At 33.4% G+C, this 19,715-nt stretch overlaps 1 protein-coding gene across 2 annotated transcripts in view; it reads left to right on the plus strand.

The window, feature by feature from the left end:
• Window positions 1–11,319: 11,319 nt before the first annotated feature.
• Window positions 11,320–19,715, plus strand: part of lin-52 (DREAM core complex component lin-52) — a 42,822-nt gene continuing 34,426 nt past the window's right edge. The window contains exon 1 of one of the 2 annotated variants that reach the window (XM_035354512.2): window positions 11,320–11,891. In XM_035354512.2, coding sequence (XP_035210403.1) covers window positions 11,807–11,891 — 85 coding nt within the window. In that variant the 5' untranslated portion in view covers window positions 11,320–11,806. The remainder of the gene's footprint in view (window positions 11,892–19,715) is intronic. The other variant, XM_035354506.2, reaches the window with a different exon arrangement.

Here is a 19,715-nt window from a genome sequence, read left to right on the forward strand (position 1 = left end):
TTTTCATAACGAGTATAAAACTTTCCCAAGTGTACGAACGGGAGACCGCGTGAAAAGTCATATTTCGTTATTTGTAGAAAATTATGTTTTTTTAAATTTGACATAGCCAAAACATTTTTCGTCATTTAAAACACTTCTGTAATGGGAAGATATGACTACGACCAACGATCCAACGATTATGAAAATAAAGGTCGGGTAAGGGTGTGTGTGTATATATATATATATATATACACACTGCCAATTGCAATAAAAAAGAGAAGTGCATAAATGGATATTATAGCAGTCCCATGTACAAAATTTCAACGCTCTATGGCTAATCGTTTTTGAGTTATGCGACGCATATATATATATATATATATATATACAAATACTCACATACGTACGTGCAAACGTACAGATGTCAAGAAAAAAATCCATTTTGAATCTATTTTACAATCTTTTTTGGAAAAAAGAGTCCTTTATTCTGTCTGTACGTCACGCAAAAAAAGGGACTCAAATGGATTCGGTTTATGTGATTATTGCAAAGCCTCGAGGGCTATCTTTCTAGGAAAAAGGATGTCTTCGTGGATGTCTTTCTAAGGGAAACTGGCTTGTATGCACTTTACACATGGGGAAAACTAAGAAGGCTCGAAGGCCCATGCAACCAGCTCGTTCGGGAATTCGAACGTCGGACCGAACTACCAGTGTTCAGCGACTTTTACCGCTCTTTTAATTTCATTCAAAAGCTTTGTTTTCAAACAACTACTACTCAAACAATCAATTAACTCATTTTATGTTGGAGGATTCAAATATTTAACAGTGCTTGAGAGCAGTTTTGTAACGTCATTCATCACAATGTCATATTCTGCTAATAATTTGACATCAGATAAAAAATTAGCTATGTATGTATCTGATGTACTTTCTCTGTGTCTGCGAAAACCAGTGTTAATTTTTGCTAAAGTTATCTGGATTAAATCTCTCTAAAACTAATTGAAATTGATTTCATCTTTTGCAAATTTTTCCAATATTTTATCAATACAACTAATTGTTTCCCAATTTTTCTTTTCAATACAGCTTGCGATATGACGATAACTTCCCTCGCGCTTTTTTTTTTTTTTTTTCTTATGGGTAATGATAGCCTTTACTGTATTCCTTTCGATCACATCTGTCCTTACTTGAAATTAACCAGCACATTTCGCTGATAGTCTTTGTTAAGTTCGAGCAAATACTAAAGCAAAATCTGTCTCTAAAATGGAGTTATGAATCATTGTATAATGAACAGAAGAAAATGATCTGCTGTCTTGATTTTGGAGAAAATCGGTATTTTTTGCCCTACAAAAGCCAAAATTATAAAAAAAAAAAAAAAAAAAAAAAATCTTTCTTATTCTTTGTAAGAATTTCTGGATAATGAGCAAAATCGGATGGATATCTTTCATTTTTTACATCTCTAAAAGCGGTTGGAATATTGTCTGACCTTTCGTCATGTTTATGACTATAGCTGAAGTATGGGAATATTTTCTCGTACATTTTTAATTCTTAAAATTGTATTTAAATTGTCTGATGCTGCATTTAAATGTTCGCATATTTCTGATGGCTGTTCCCGTGAGCTCAAAGTTGATGCCTGATAGTCTTCTTGACTAGAATTTTCAACTCAGAAATACTGATCAGCAGTTTTGATTTTCTTCATTGCTTATGCAAAATCACTGCATAATTCTTTTTTCTTCTTTCCTTTTTGCGTCCATTTAAAGCTTTCTTCTCCAGGTTATAAGATTTTTAAAGTTTTAGTTTATAAATAAAAGGCCATATGAGTAGAGTAAATCATTTAATTCATTATTTAATAAATCAAGAAGAAAATTTTAAAAATATTGTTGCCTTTGTACGGGTTCGCGGATTAGGAGTGATTGACGACACTCCTCCACTTGATGATGTATCAAAACACAATTTATTTGCCGCTATTACTCAGGACAGTTCCAAAAACACGTTTACAGTTGTCGAAACACTATGACAAACACGTTGAAACAATCAGTAAGCTGAAGGCTATCAGGCTATAACGGTGAAGACAGCTTCACGGCAAAGCTCTAGAGTACAGTTCGGTCGTTCTCGGAACTCAACGTACTCTCGAGACTCTCCACTCTACAACTCGCGATGCACTCGACGATATGCTCGATAGCCTCTCGATGCACTAGCTAGCGATAGACTCGACACCAGACTCTCGCGATACACTGCGAGACACTCGATACTAGACTGCTACTCCGCGTACAGGCAGGGTTTATATAGCTTTTGACCTGCCTTCGAGAACATTCTGGACCAAAGCGGTAAGAATTCGTTCCAGAGTGGTCTTCATCCGTCTATGGCATATCGCCGATTTCGTCGCCAAATGGGCGATTTTGCCCCAAATCTGTCAACCCTTGCCATTTTCTGTTAACCCTAAACCTGTTTTGCAGGAAAGCTATCTTACTGCAACTGGACATTTCGTAACAATATCATTCAGTATTTTATGCATATTTAAAACAGTATATTCTGTATCGTTTCTTAAAGTCAAAAGCAATTTACTTCACATTTTTCTTTAGGTTCATTTCCAATCTGAACATTAGTTTTAATAATTTATTTACTCTTAACATTTCATTACCTATCATCTGCGCGAGCAAAAAGTAAGGCAGTCTTATCAGTATAGCAAATTCCCAAAAGTGGCTGACCACTGAACAATAGTAGTTCATCTTGGGTACGGAACCCAGAGAATGGTCTAATTGCATAAAACATTTTTGTTTTTGATAACGAGTTACTTCCTTTCCGATAGCATTCTTTCCACTAGGTAGACAGCGCTCTCGTCCTTTGATAAAATAAACTTATGAACAAACGGTATGTCAATTTTGCGAGCATGTAAGGAAAGCGATAACTGGATAAGAAATCGCTGTTTTCATCTTTCACAGCTTTAAAAAATGTAAATAAAAAATTTAACTGAAATTTAGTAAGCCATAAATTAAAAATTAATTAAATTGCACTTCATGTTTTTGTTTAAATAGACGCACAAATAATTTTGCTTCCTAAAACAAAATATAATATTAACGGTCTCCCGAAATGCCTAACTATACTGCACTAAATTTTGTTTTGCACTTTTTTAACTTTTGCTGGAAACATTTTAACCTATCAGTTATTGGATTAGAGGAGAGATAATAATATAAATTTAATACATAATTTATAATATTTTTTTCTATTTAGATAATTCCTAGAGTTACTTTACTTTAATTAACTAGGTATTTTACGATTTAGACCTTTACTATCATTTTTTCTTTCCGTTTTCATGTCAGAATGCAAATTCGCTCGCACGATTTAAGATAAGGTCTTTAGTTTATAAGACAGAACATGTTCTGTCTCTCGGGGCCACATTACCAGGTTGCTAGTTTGGATAAGATTTGTAGTCTTTGGCCTTCCATGGTATTCGCCGATATTGAATCTCCACTCCGTTTCATTTTTTAATTTTCTTACATTTTGATACTCAGGAAATCACAAGTAGGGGAGGGAAACTTTAACACATGGAAGTGCTTTTAAAATAACGAAAAAAATTAATAATTAATATACATAACACTTGTACGGATAAACTTTACAATGTACCATATATTGAAGTAGAACAAAAAAATTAAATACAAATATTTATTAATTAAATATTCGAATAAGATTTCGTCATCATAAAATTATGTACACGAAAACTAGATCGAAATTGAAACACGTCACAGTTACAAACTATTTCAATCTTACAAACGGAAAATAGTGAAGAACTGTGAAAGAAATAGAAAACATGAATAGAAAGCAAGGAAAAAAAGAGATAATTTTAATCCCCCCTCCCTTTTTTTTTTTTTAAACTTTGTAGGGTTTTCCTTATTTTGTATAATAAATTATTTTAAGCTTGGTATCTTTCCTGAAACTCTCCTTTTCCCCTCGTATTTCCTCGCCAGGATACAGATTTAAAGGTGAAATTGTTTCAAAATACAGTGTATATATATATTTTTTTCCCCGAGCAGATCTTTTACTTCTGCAACAAAAGCTTAAAGCTTGTATCCGAATTATTAGAAATTTAGTGTCGCTTGCTTTCAACGAAGGTTTTCCGCCACAAAACGTTCTTAATAAAGTTACAAAAAAAGTATGAAAGTAGTACCTTTGGTTCGCGTAGTAATCACCAATCAAATCTATAATTTTCTGCCAATGTTTTGGTAGTTTTCAAATTCTTCGCCCCAGAAACTTGATGGCGCGAGTCCAAAAACAAATCAACCTCATTTCGGACTTCCTGTGCAAAGCAATAGATAGTACCATAAAGATATAGCTGCAGCTGTATAAAAAAGGTAGAAGTCCGAAGGAGCGATGTCGGGGTTACATGGTTGGTATGGCAAAAAATCCCATTTTAGTCCGTACAGTGTCCAGTCGCGGTGAATGCAAACACATGTGGTCTTGCATTATCTTGATGGAACATTAATTTCTGCGCCGGAACTTGAACTTTTCTTTGATAGCAGCGTCAAAACGGACTAGCATCTCGCTGTCGAGGGTGTACATCATCTTGCTGTCGAGGGTTTTACCTTTTTCGAGATACTTTTTGTGTATAATGCCACGGCAATCTCACCAGATACAAAGCATGATAATTTTGTTAGTTTAATTTCGCTTTGTGACACTGCCGACGGGCTCACCGGACGCAGACCAATCTCTTGAAGTAAATCTACTTTTCATCACAAGTGACGATCCGGTCCAGAATTTTGTCTTTGCGTTGATATTCGAATAGAATAACGCCCACCCGAACATGTCTGTCCTTATCTGCTTAAGTCAGCTCATGCGGCACCCCGCGATTGAATTTGTGCGTCAAATTTATGCAATGCATAGCGCGACTAATGGCTATGGTACTAATGTCTAAATCCTTAGCAAGCTCTCGAAGGGTTCATACTAATCTTCTTCGACAAGTTCTCGCAGGCGGGCTCATTAACATCAGTAGGCTGGCCAGAGCGCTCTGCTTCTTGAATATCATTGTCTTTGTTTTTGAACTTTAGGTACCAAACCTTCACAGTGTCATGTGATGCAACATTAGTACCTAAAACTGTATACATGATTTGGTGATAATGTGCAGCTGACGTTTTGCAACAGAACTGGAAGTAAATGATGGCTGTATTCTGTTAGCATGATAGTTCCATTTCAGACACCTTGTAGTTAATGATAACGATATTTTTTTACGAAATTGACAACAAAGTGTTCTAAAGCTTCCTTTCAAATGCCAACAATCGTTTGACAAAATATGATTAAATACGCCAATGCGAATTCTTTGCATAGACGATATTTGCGTTGGCGGGATACTTTCGTTAAAATCTATATCACTTTATACCTTTTTTATTTGCCTTATCATTATTATGCTGTTTAGCTTTGAATATCTTTAAGTAACGTATGTGATTTTGTGGTGTCTTAAAATGCAGAAAAATTGGAATAAATATTAAAATTTTCTTAACCACCATTTATAGTCTTATCTGACTGTCCAACGAGATGGAGATTTTCTGTAACATTATATTAACTGTTCGATTCCTCCAATATTTTGCTTAGAGTATTTACGCCATTGCGAACGACTGTAAAGTTGCAACTAATCTGGAAACTGAACTTAAATTCTAAGATTTATGTTTCAAGATTAGTTAGCGAGTTATGGCTAGGTTTGAAATAGACAGACACAGACTTGCTAAGATTTTAAATAACCTCTTTATTTAATCTGAGCATAAAAGGCACGACTTGTGCTACAGACACAAAAAAAAAAAAAAAAAAAAAAAAAACTATTCGTGGCTAAATTAAATTAAGCAATTACAGACAATTCAATTTAACACTGATAGCATGGTCGAAGACTATGCAATTAATAAACACTATGAAATTATTTGTACTGATTAAAATATTATAACTGCGATTAATACTTAGAAATTGCGAACGATTCTACTAAAAAGATTAGTTACAAAACTGATTTAAATTTAGGGTTGACATTGGTACTTGCCATAACTAAAGAAATAAATTCCAGAGAAGCCTATAAGTTACTGTAGAATTAGCTTTAATCAGCTTCGATACTGATTTTACTGCGGCGCATGGCTGAAGAAAATCTGACAGATTATTAAAAGTGCCTCAAATTTCAGAAATCCTAGAAATTTATTAGTTACAAAAATATTTACTGACACTCTTAATGAACACATTCTCAGAGTTTTCAGTTCAATTTTAGAAAGCCAGTCTTTCACTGACTCAGCTGCTTTCCTTCCTTTTTGCGGAATCCAAGTTTCAAGACACAGTTCGTTTTTCCCTTCCTTCATGCTGCTTCTCAAAACGTCAAATGAAAAAATATGTTTTCCTTTTCATCTCAACTTGATAGGAATTCAGTTGCTTGACTGCATAATATGAGGCTTCGAACACGCTTCCCATTTTTTTTTTTTTTTTTCAGAGAGTCTTTGAGGGTTTAAATGGGCATTGATTCCTTTCTCTTTCTCTTCTACTCCCCACAAAAAATTCCACCCATTGTTTCCTCACATTAATATTCAACAAGGGTGTCCAGTTCTTCAATACAGTAAGGTCATTTTCTTCTTTTTCTGACCATACTGTTTCGTCCACTTCAAGTGCTGTTGAAGCATTATTCTTTACCCTGTCATCATCATTCTCTATTTCACCTCGAGCAAATAATAGAGCAAATGAGCAAATAATAGACTTCTTCTTTCTGAATTAATATAATGGTTTCCAAAATCCTTAATTTGGACTTCCAAATTTTTCTCAATAAAAGGTCAAATAAAAACTGGCATATTCCATAACAACTTTTGAAGAGTGCTCTTGTTTATATTTTTTTAAGTTGATAATGATAGTTGAATTATGAACTTATCATCAAATGTTTGGATACCCACTGATACTATGAAACAATAATGAGAGCATAACTTTTAGTTTAATAAGCCTAGTTTCATCATATTGTTGCGAAATGCCTAGCTGCGTTAAGATAGCTTCCACGCAAAGGAAATAGGAATGCCAGAAAATTATAAGGAAAGGCAGGGTTGCTAGATTTGATGCGACATCACTCATTTGGCAACGAAATTGGCGATATGCCATAGATGAAGCGAGAATAAATTCTTACAGGTTTTCCCCAGAATGTTCTCGAAGGCAGATCAAAAGCTATATAAACCCACCTGTACGCGGAGTAGCATTGTATCTTGCGTTGTGGTGAAGGGGGGGTGTCTTTAGTTCAGAGATTAGCTCGAGAGAAGTCACCGAGTCGGGAGCTGTACTTTAGTGTTTTGCCGTATCTTCACCATTATAGCCTGATAGCCTGAAAGCTGTACTGCTGATTGTTTTAGCGTGTTTATCGTAGGTTTTCGACGACTGTAATGCGTCTTTGGAAGTGTCCTATGTAATACTGATGAATAAACTGTGTTTTGATTCTTCATCAAGTGTTTTCATCGATCTCTCCAAATCTACGAACTTGCAGAACGCAACAATATTAAAAAGATAAAGAAAAAAAAAAAAAAAGAGAGAGAAATGCTGAGTCTTATCATTTTTATGAAACCCGATTGCATGACTCGGAGTTTTTGATTCGATCTCCACAAGATATGCATTTTACCTTGAGAAATCCGCTTGCATTAACAATAAAGAAAAACATTTCTCCATCTGTCATGGACTTGTACCAAGCAATTTTTTTTTCTTTTGCTTTGTAGATGCTACTGTGCAGTTTTTTAGAGAAGATTTTAGCTATCCAGTTATATGTTTCGTAATGCAGGGTAAGTACCATTATGCAAGACATGTTTCGGGTTTGCAAGACATGTGAAATGTTGATTGTAGGAGGCATTCGTTATGCTTGGTACCACTGTATATTTTTTGCAATATAACACTGGAAAACTTTTAAAAGTTTAAAACTGATGCCAAATTTTATGAAAGATTCGCTTTTAGTGGTAAAAACTTCATAAAGAATATTTTTATTACCTACAAGTACTTAATAATTCATTTAACGGAAAAATTGTTTAATAAAAGAGTTGGTGTGATGGTATGAACAAGTTTTGCACACTATGACCAATCTGCTTTATCATAGCCAATAAACATATGCATCGCTTACTGCCAATCTGTGGATATATAACTCCGATCAGAACGCTATTAGATGGCAGGAATAGCTCTGGGAAGTACTGCTTAGACAGTTGAGCCTCGGAATAAAACTACAATATGTAAGTGGATGACAATGACTTGATTTTCGTTAATGACTCATATACTTGCAATAAAGCACATATAACTGAGAGGCATTGCGTTCTAACCTTGAATAACAAGTAGGGCAGAAATCTCAATGAAATATACTTATCAATGTATGCTAAGGTTGCTCAAAATACCCCATTTATCTGTAGCTAAAACTGGGGGGGGGAGAGAAACTCTGGATGTGCAACGACAGAAGCTTGATTCAAAACCAGATGTACAGTATACATGTATATATATAAGAGCATCTCCGTCGATTCGCCAACCGATGCTGCCAACAGCTGGTTGTTCACCATGTCTTCACTGAAAAATGTATGTAAAGGAAATTTTACTTATAGGAAATTCAAAAATTTTACTTACCCTCAAAAATTTTACTTATAGGAAAGCAATTCAAAACATGGATTGCTTTCTATAAGTAAATTTTTTTAGCTAGCTTCGCGTGCCGCACGCTTTTTTTTTCCACCAACAAGTGATGGCAAATTTTGTGTATTTTGTCTCAACGTTTACTTTAAATTAACATATAAATTTTCTACCTACTTTAAAAAGGGTATGTTTTTTTTTTTTTTTTTTTTCCCAGAATTCTTCACCCTTTCCATTACAGTATCTGTTCCTTTTTTGTTGGAATAAAGAATTCTTTTCAGAATTTAGTGCATTTAACATCTGTATGTTTTATAAGTTAAAAAAATCTTATGTGTATACCACATGACTTCCTTGCACGGAATATTAAATTATACGCATTTTTTCGTGCATTTCATTTAAATTTATCGGATTGAATTAAATTTATTTCGTCGATAGCACATAAAGCACAATAGAATAAATGCACTCTTTAAAATTCACTATATTTGTTTACCATAGCGATAGTCTGGCCTTAGACTCATTTAACAACGTTACATTTCATTCATATTATAAATCAGAATGCACAAAATTATATCATTTGAAGAATTATTTAATCGTTGCAACATGTTCTATTCAAATACTATAATAAATCTAAAACGATGTATAAAATAAATTAAGCACACAAAACAAAAAAGAAACAGTTTTTCACAGACATTCAGTATTTTTCATTTAACTAATTGAGTTCTCACTTCCCGACAAGGAGAATAAATACATAAAAACTCAAAATATCTGTATTGAAAGTTATGAAGTAAATCTTAAACACTTATTTCCTCAAATAAATTCCAGAATGGATTAAGCATGATTTAATTCGCAATCATAAAAGAAGGCGTTATCTTTGTTATTGCGAAGCTTTCCCTAGATTGGCAACCCAAGTTGCACACGACGTTGTGCAAACTGGGCCGAGAGGTTCCAAAGTGATAGTGGTATCTTTTACGACGTCTTTACAACGTTGCGAAGACGCAAAATATTTGCCGTTGCGTCTTCGCAATTTGTCGACGTCGCTGAAACGTCATGATATGACCGCTTTTAGATGTGGTCGTTTTAGCATTTTTTTCATAATTCATCAGCGTTACTTTTAGAATGGAAAGAGACTAAATCTGCTCTTTCAAGAATCTGAAATCCGCATAAGATTTATATTGCAATTACTTTATTTCATCTAAATATATTAATCTAAGGTAGATTCATCTAATGAAATATAAATTTAATATAAATACTTTTGATTTATTAAATTTAATTAGTACTAAAAATACGTGCTAAATTATTGTTTAAATTTTTTTTTTAATAATTAAAACTTAAAATATTTTTGTTATATAGCAAAATATTTAAAAATTAAACTGATCTATAAAGTAAGTTATTAAGTTATGCATTTCATATATTTTAAAAAATCATATTTCCGAAATTAATGCAAATTACATATTAGCAATTATTTTACTGCTGAAATATGACTTTATTTATTATTTTTGAAGTAAGGAAGAATTTATTTGAATTAATATGCTGACATAATATGAAACATTTTACCGCATACAGAGCAAAAAGTACAATTTTCGCGAAGATATGATTGTGCTGAAGATGTATTCACGGATAAATTGAGGCAATTTTAAGAATTCCGAGAAAACGTCCTATGTTAAAAGACGATGCATATCCGCGCATGCGGGTTGAAACTATTCTCGATTAAATTTCGTTCCCGCGGGAGGATACCTGAAAAGAGAATGATCTTCGGGTTTAAGAGCTGAATAACCTTATAGAGACAATCATATTTATGATGAATATCACCCAAGGCGTCACAAGAGTTATTGATTCCAAAGTGAACCAAAACTAACTTAAATTGATTGTCTGTCAAGGTTATCTTGCGTGTCAACCTTTCAATCATAGCACCCGGGAAACAATGAAAATGAACTTCGTAATACAGTAAATTCAGCAATAAATAGTCTTTTAAATATTTTATCATCGAATCTCCGATTATAAGTATCTCCATTTTTCCTGTTTGCTTAGTCAAAGACATAATAAAAATAATACAAATAAGAAAATCAAATTAAAAATTAGCACGCGCGACCAAAACACTCACCGACGAAAATGGCGGAATACGATTTGTATTTTTACTACCTTTACGTATTTGGCGCCAGTGTTCAGTTTGGCATGAAAATAACAACCCTCCAACCAGTTACAGCAAAGTACACTTTCCCGTACACATTTCGCGTTTGCTGTGCATAATTGTGTAAACTTCATATTTTGTTAGATATGTTTGAATTCTAATTATTCGAAAATTGAAAAATAGAAAATGTCTCGAAAGGATGTGCAAAATCACTGTTACAAGTGAATTATGAATGACTAGAGCTAGAGCTACTAGAGATACTTATAGTAGCTTTTATAGTCAAGGTCCGTTATAGTAGCCTTAACTAGAGTTACTAGATATATATTGTTACGAATTTGGTATTTAAAAAGCTAATGTTAGTTCAATTATAAATTAAATGGTTTTATTTCTCGCGCAGTGCAGCGCGTGACGAATATTAAAAGAAAGCTAAGCCGGAAAAATTGAAAATACAAGAGCGCGTGCATTAAATAAATAAATATCTCTTTTTGATTTCGAGAAAGTACTGGAAAATTCTAGCGCGTGATTTTAAAATCTTATAAAAGGAGGAAAACATCTCAGTTTGTAGTAGTTGCTTAGTTTGTTGTTGTTTAGAAAACTGCCGTTGTTGATTATAGCGAATTCGCGAATTAGCGTTCTTTAGCTGTTTTGAATTACGTTCTATTGTACATTTAAGTAGTTAAAAGATAACTACTGTGAGATATTGTGATACTGCATGATAATTTGAGAAAATTTAAGCATTTCTGTTGTGATAATAATAAATTTTTGTTCATTTTTCATCGGACTTGTGCATTCATTTCATAACGAACCCGTACGCACGCAACAATATATATATTATATTCTTTATAGTAGCCTTGTAGCCTTAGCCAAGGAATGTCTACGTATTCGAACTTATTGTGACTTCAGTGACGTCACAGCCGACTTAGACCTTGCTCTCGACTTAGTCGTTTGTTTACCGAAGTGAGCTAACCTGTTCTTCTGTAAACTTTGATTGTGATTAGCTTATTAGCTTTATAAATACAAATTTCATAAACATTTTTATCCAGACCTCTTTCTCAATTAGAAGTAGAAATTGAAGTCAATTTCAATCACAGGGATTGGCAACATAACAAAACATTTGTTCGCAATATGGCGCTAAAACAGGAAAGTAAGTTAACAAAAATAATTGAGGAAAATATGAGAATTACACCTCCTTTGTCTCCACTTATGCCTGGTACGTTGTATGAATTTAATAATTTTCTGCAGTTAAATATCTTGTTATTTTACTTTCTCTGTATTTTTTATGAGTAGTGAAACAAATTTCTCTATAAATTCCTGTTTCTGCTTTCGTGTTTATTGCATCACACCTTTAAATCTATAAACTGATAAATTTACAAATTTATTTCATCGCATTTATATCCATATCCATTCAGTAGTCTAAATTTTAATTTTTTATCATATGGCATTAATTTTTTCGCAGTGTTTTATTTAACATCGTCTACTGCTCATCTCCGAGGTGTGAATACATCTTAAGATGGACTTTTTTTATGGGTAAAAGTATATTTTAGAGTACCCCTTGGCGATTTTTGGCGGTACATGGATACCGAGTTTGTGCAATTCTTTGACCTGCGTAGCGGCGATTTTTGCCCCCAAAATCGAATCGCCCCTACACAATGCCAAAATGATTGCACAAACTCGGTATCCATGAACACATCGACCTATTTTCGGTTGATCTTTACATTATGGTAACTTGGCGTTTTTTTGGCGAAAATTTGGCGACCAACTCTTCTACAGCAACCCTTTATTTTTTTTTCCCGCCGCCATTTTGTCTTCACGAAGTAAAGACATGTTTCTTTTCTTTTTATCTACTGAACACTTCTTCCAACAATCTACTAGCCGAATTACACTTATGCTAGAAATTTTATCTAACAAAACTGCTTAATTATGACAAATATTCACTGCAAAATTGGGAAAAAGTGCACAATACCATACTCCTTACGCGTTTTTCAAAATAACACATACACATAAACCATGTACACGCCGACTTATTTTTACTTAAAAAAACATCCCAGAATTACACAAAAAATGGCATTGCGCAAACTCTTCACTATATCCATGTACACTGCTTTTTTCTCATAAATTAGAAGAATTTCACGAAAATACATGACAATTTTCTGAATCTTTAAACCCGGTAAAAAGAACATATATGAAATTACCTGAAAAGTTTATACCCTTTCCAAATATGAGCATTTCCACATATAAAATAAATAAAATATCCAAAAACTTTTACCTCTAAATCATCTATTATATTATACACGTCACCAACGAATTCATACCGCAAACATTACAAATGGTTACAAATACTTAGTGTCAAATATTTAAATTATTTCCATGCACTTTTACGCAAATTACTTTACTTCCACCTTACATTTAGAACAATGCATAAAAATAATATCCTCAATAATTAAAAATACTAACTTACCTATTCTTCAGAATCTTGATTACGTGTCCGATAAACTTTTCTTATTTCTGTTTCAGGATCTTTAAAATCATACTTATAGTTCACACCAAGGTACCAGGTAAAATAAATAACTTAATAAAACATCTTTACTTCTATCTCGCACAACCTTAAAGAAACACTTATTACTACCCCTTTCAATCCCACTAAATACCCATTTCGAATTCACTTTAGTTAGGGCCATGGAATCCAAAAATTAACGAACACTGTTTCACACAACACAGAATAAAGCCAAATACAAAATTTCCAGATTTTTTCCCGATTTCCCCCCTTTTCCGATTAAAGAACCGTAATTCGTCCATTAATATCACATGACATATCCCATGATCTCTCATTTCTCTCACACAAAATAATGCGTAATCGGAACTGAGTACTGCTCACATTATTACCAAAGTCCCAGGTAGTAACCTTTATCACCTCCAAAATGTCGCCAAACTACCAGTTACCATATTCTAAAGATCAGCCCACATCGACCTATTTACACTAAAAACAAATCCCAAATTTGCACAAAAATGGCATTGTGCACTCTCCTGACTTTATCCATGTACACATCGACCTATTTTCAGTTAAAAAAGTCAGAGAATTACACAAACTTGGCTTTGCGCGCTCCCTAGACTTTGTCCATGTACACATCGAACTATATTCACTTAATAAGCCAAAGGAGCAGCCAACAAAAAATATATAATCTGAATAAACTACATTTTAAATGAAATAACATAAAAAAGGAAATTTCTTCTTAGCACTACACGAAGGAAATATCCACCTACCTTATTTACGAATTTACGCGTCTTCAGTCTAACACAATTCCTTAACAGCATCCAAACACTTCCTAAGATTATCTGAACTAGAATCTCTATACTGGTGTCGCCACATAAATTCACAAAAATAAGAGTAAAATATATCCTCCGTATTTATCCTAATATTTATCTGAATAACATACCATCTACATACAACACAACATTAGCTATGTATGCAGACGACACTGCGATCCTAGCACAAAGTGCATTCGTAGCTCCAGTCATTCAATGATTACAAAACTACATTCATGCATTAGAGACTTGGCTTACAAAATGGAAAATTCAAGTCAACATGGATAAAACATTGTCCATTATGCTCACCAAAAAAAAAAAAAAAAAAAAAAAAAGCAAATTCAAGAAATATCTCATCTTCAGTGGCAGCCCTATTCTCTGGCCCAAGCAGATCCCGTATATTGGGTGGCTTAAATATGAATTCTATTAAATTATTAATTATTCACTTTAAAAACTTTATTATAAAAAAATTACCTTAGATATCTCTTAGATTATTTCATCATACTATTTGCAATTCTTAAACTGTTCCGCAAGGGGTGGAGCCTTGTCACTCAGGTACCCTGGTGTACCAAACACCATTACACAGATGGAACAGGTCAGTAATTTTGGTTTTTATAGCCAGTGAGACAAAATTACCATAAAATACCTAATATTTTGTGGGTAATAAAACTGACATTAAAATAAAATGCACTATTAATATCATACTAAACTGTAATAGTGCTATTAAAAGGCTTTCATTTATGTATTTTTCATTCCAATTTGTAATAAGTGCGTTAAACAGTCAGCTACTTTTCATATGTCAAAATATGCCAAAAATAGAATGTATTTTAGAGCTGCCTTCTATATTCATTATATATGAAAATTTCTGCTTGTTTTTAATGTATCTGATTTCAGTTTGGATGTATATTGGAAGAAAAGGAATTAAGGTACAAAATGAGAGAGCCATTTTTCAATTAAAATCAAGAAAATACCACTTATTCATGACATTTGGAGGAACTTTGAAATTTCGTGGCTAAACCCGTAACGCTTGGAGGGTTAAGCAAACAAGGAAATAACATAATGGAAATGTTATCTTATCTGCGCAGTATAAAAAGGAAATATTGACTTATCTTATTTAAAAATTTCTGTTCCTTTAATATGTATGACACACAAAATTCCTTAATAGCATCCAAAAATTATTTATAATTATCTAAACTAGAATCTGTATACTGCCATCGCCACATTAATTCACAAAAGTTAAAAAGGAAAAATATCCTCCTTACAGCCGAATTTTCGGTAACATTTCTTTCATAAATCCCTTTTTATTACACCCCACATACCTTCCATGGTGTTCATATGAGCTCCAGTTTCGAAATCCTTAAATCTCACTGCGTGATTTACCGAGAGGTGAATGAAGCCATTTAAATCTTCATTTATACACCAGTCAATCAATGTTTTCTTTCCCAGTCATTCCAGAGTGTACTGAGCCTTCAGGTTAGTTAAGCCACCAGCAGGCATTTTATGGTATAAAGCACAAAGTAAACAGCGTACTTCCTAACCAACATCCATACCTAAGTAAGTCCTTATAACTATTTTCCTATCAGTCAAAATCGCCACAATCATGCATTATAACTAGGCTTGCCAGACGTCCCGGTTTTCGGACAAAATCCTGGTGTCCCGGCTGGTTTACTTCTCGTCCGGTAAAAATTAAATTTGATTTTATAGATGACAAAAAAGTCTAAAAATAATTAACTGTTAAGTATTATTTAGGATAATTACTTTGTCAGTTATCTCTGTACTGTATGAAAGGTGAAAACTATAGAAGAGTGATAATCTGTCAATAAATAATATTGTCATCGTATTGTCTTGTCTGGCCAATCATGACCATGCGCAATGCGAGAGGCTTTCCAGTCTCTGTGCCAGCCACTTGCGATAGAGATCAATCAGTTGTCAGTCCCTTTTGGTGGTGTCTGTTGTGTTAGTGAGCTGGCATTGTTTTATTTATGCCTTAAGTTAAAATTTATGCATTCTCTGTTAAAATGCCAAAACGGTTAAAGTAAATTCACTGGGGATTTACAGAAGGAATTCCCTTTTTTGGAGAGGGTATGTACTGGCAATCAAGATCAAGACGATAGAGTTAAATGTTCACATTGTAATTCTGAGATTTCTGTTGCTCACGGTGGTCGATCCGATATAAAAGATCATTTGCAATCGAGTGAACACAAAAAGTTTAGCATGTGCTGCCAGCTCATCGAAACTGACCAGTTTTTTTAAGACTGGAGTTCTAATGATAAAAACTGCAGCGAAAGAGGCAACCTTTGCTTACCACACAGCAAACCACAGCGTAAGTTTCAATTCGAATTCTTGTTCATCAAAGGTAATTTCTAAATTTCTTTAACCTTAATTCGCACCTAGAAAAACTAAGTGTGAGGCAATAGATTTAAATGCCATAGCTCCTTTAGCTCAAGAAGAGCTTAAAGAAGACTTGACCAAGTCAAACTACGTATCTGTAAGTATGGATGCATCAAACATTTTACATCAAACAAAAAGGCTATAAAACTTGTGCCAATCGTTGTGCGCTACTTTAATCCTAATTCAGGTGTGCAAGTAAAGCAGTTAGATTTCAAATTTGTGGCAGATGAAACATCTGAAATTCTTACAAATTACTTATGCTCTGTCCTGTTGCAAAATGATTTGAACAACAAAGTAGTGGACTTTTGTGGAGACAACGGCAACACTAACTTTGGTGGTGTGAAAAGACCGGGGCAAAACAATGTTTTCTATCGACTCAAGAATTGCCTAGGATGGGAAATCAGTGGAATAGGATGTGGAGCACACATTGTGCATAACTGTGAAAACTGCATTAGATAGTCTCCCAGTCGATATTGATGCCTTACTGGTGAAGATTTATAAATACTTCCACATATACACAGTCCATGTAACTAAACTAAAAGAATTTTGGGAATATGCTGAGATACAGTACCGTAAACTCATTCAACATGGGAACACCCGGTTTCTGTCAATGATGCCCGAGCTGGAAAGAATTTTACAGATTTTTTTAGGTCTGAAAGCATTTTTTTTAAGACCAAGAAATGTGCTCATCAACAATAAAAAACTTGTTTACTGATTTAACGGGCGAGCTGTACTTGTGGCTTGTTCACAGACAGCTTGCACTCTTCAACAAGACCATCCTGGTAATGGGTAAAGATAACACTACAGCTTTTGAGGTTGCTGAAGCTCATAAAGCTGTCAAAAGAAACCTGACAGAAAAAATGGCTTCAAACTTTATCCCTATGGGTGCAAAGAACATCTACAGGAACCTAGATAAGCAAGTCCGTAACAGTGTGAAAGAAGAATTTGATGGATGAAGAAGCATTGCATACTTGGACCTCTGGGAGAATAGTTTTGGAAATGCTGAATAGTTTTCTTGGGTCAATCTGACCAAAACAAATGCTGTTAATTGAAAAAATGCCGAAACTTCCGCTGAAATGATTAACAGCAGTCTTCTTGATGTACCCGATATGCAAATAAACACTGATCAGTTGTTTGACGAAGCTGTGCTTGCTAAGGAGTATTTGCACTCAAATTGGGAACAGTGGAAGCAAGAAGAGTCTACCAGAGATGTGATTACTTCAATTGAAGAAAAATGGCTCGGGCTGTTTGATCACTTCTAGGAGAATCACATAGCAGTCCTCAATCTGATCAAGATTGTTGAGTATGTCTTCTGCTTACTTGGGACATCAGCACCAGATGAGAGAGTATTTTCTTTGATGAACAACACGTGGACTGATGATAGGGGTTTGATGAAGGAATCTATGGTTAAGGTTTGATGACATGTAAAATTAATATCGGATTAGCTTGTGAAGATTTTTACAAGATTAAAACAAAACAAAACAAAAAAATACTTTTTAAAAAAAGTCCTAGCCAATAAAAAGTACTTGTAAATATTGTTCAAATTTTTATTCCTCATTTAAAGTGTTTTTTTTTTTTTTTTTTTTTCTAACTTAAGTAACTTTTAAATATTAGTATGTAAGAAATAAAATGTTTAAATTTTATGCTTGTGTCATTTATTATTACCCATGGTTTAGGTTCCTATTAAGTAACCATTTATTCATAACACTGAGAATAAACGACCCTCTAAAACACTCCAGTGCCCCTGTTGAACATCTCTAAAATTTGGCAAGCCTAATTATAACCAGTCACTTCATAACAGGGTTTCCATAACATTCAACTACTCATGTGACCATAAATGAAACAACAACTTAGCAGTAATCCAAGGGGTACTCTAAAATATAGTCTAAACCGAAATGTTGTTTATTCTCACCAAACAAAAATACATATGAAATTTTGGATCAGAAAATCTGTCCAAGAGCCTTATTGGTAAAGATTTTTAGGAATAATTTATTGAATAGTTGGACAGCTTACCAAAACTTTTTGTATTTTTCCATCAGACATTCTCTTCCTACTTACCTATTCCTCATCTCCAAATCCTATTAATATGAATACTTGAAATCTAATGCTTGAAGCGTTAGATTTCAAGTATTCATATTAAGTATTATTACCCCCCCCCAAAAAAAAAATGGAGCAGTTTCCAGTTCTAAACCCTCTCATTGAATTATTATTATTAATTTTGAAAAGCCAGAATAGTAACTTTGTGAAATGGTGTTATGAAGCATAGATTAATATTTATGCCAGATTTTTAACTAAAGTAGTTTTCAGAATTTTGAAATGAGTTTACGAGAGCTCCTGATTGTATATATAGTTTTTCTTTGGAGAGATGCTACCTAGGTCCAACCGAGCGACCGACATGTGAATCATTCTTTTAAGAGAAAGAAGGGGGGGGAGTGAAAAAAGGATTTTATATATATATATATATATATTTTACCAACAAATTATGTATTTATAATTATAATGCTCTTCATAATTAGTTTAATGATGGCTCTGTATTTTTATTTGGAGTAAGTGAAATGGCCATAAAAAATAAGAAACTAGTGTAAGCTAATTATAAAAATGAGAAATATGCAAATATAAAAAATTATCTTAAACTAGTTGCAAAAAATCATTACATGATTGCAGAATTTGCATCAGATACAGGAAAAAAAAAGTACTGAAAGTGAAAACAAATCCCAGACAAAACAAATAGATGTAATGCATTTCAAAATGTAGACCCAAAAGAAATATTCCATAGCAAAATATTTGATAATGTACTGGAATTTGAAATAAGTTTCATAATAACATTTCAGCCCTTGTTGGTGGTATTTGTATCAGTAGTAGAGATTGTTTTATTTACTATTCATTGTCAGAGATCTCATCGTATGGCCTGTCTGCATGCGTTTTCCCTCTTTTCTTGCTGATACATTTGTTTTTTTACTGTTGTTTGAGGAATGAGAGTAGAAAGTAAACTGAAAAAAAAGGAGACTAGATTTTGAAACTGCTAAAACATGCTTTGCTGTTGAAAAGAGATTCTAGTAATAATTAGATATATTTCATATGCTTCTTTATGCCTTCTCTTTGCAGAATTTCATGTATGTTTATGTTAATTTAGCAAATAATCTTAAAATTATTTGATGGTTGCTCATAGTATAGATTAAGACATTCACAAAAGCATCTCCTTCAGAGTGAGTTGCCAAAGATTAGCAGCCATTCTGTTGATTAAGGATTCAGTATTATTTTTTTCTCTTTAATAAGGAATTCATATTAATTTATAGCCTGAAATTCATTATTTTATTCACCTTGCTATATCAAACTTCAT

Source organism: Stegodyphus dumicola, chromosome 2, assembly GCF_044657685.1.
Source record: "Stegodyphus dumicola isolate Sdum_Otavi_A_Nest chromosome 2, ASM4465768v1".
Classification (NCBI taxonomy): Eukaryota; Metazoa; Arthropoda; class Arachnida; order Araneae; family Eresidae; genus Stegodyphus; species Stegodyphus dumicola.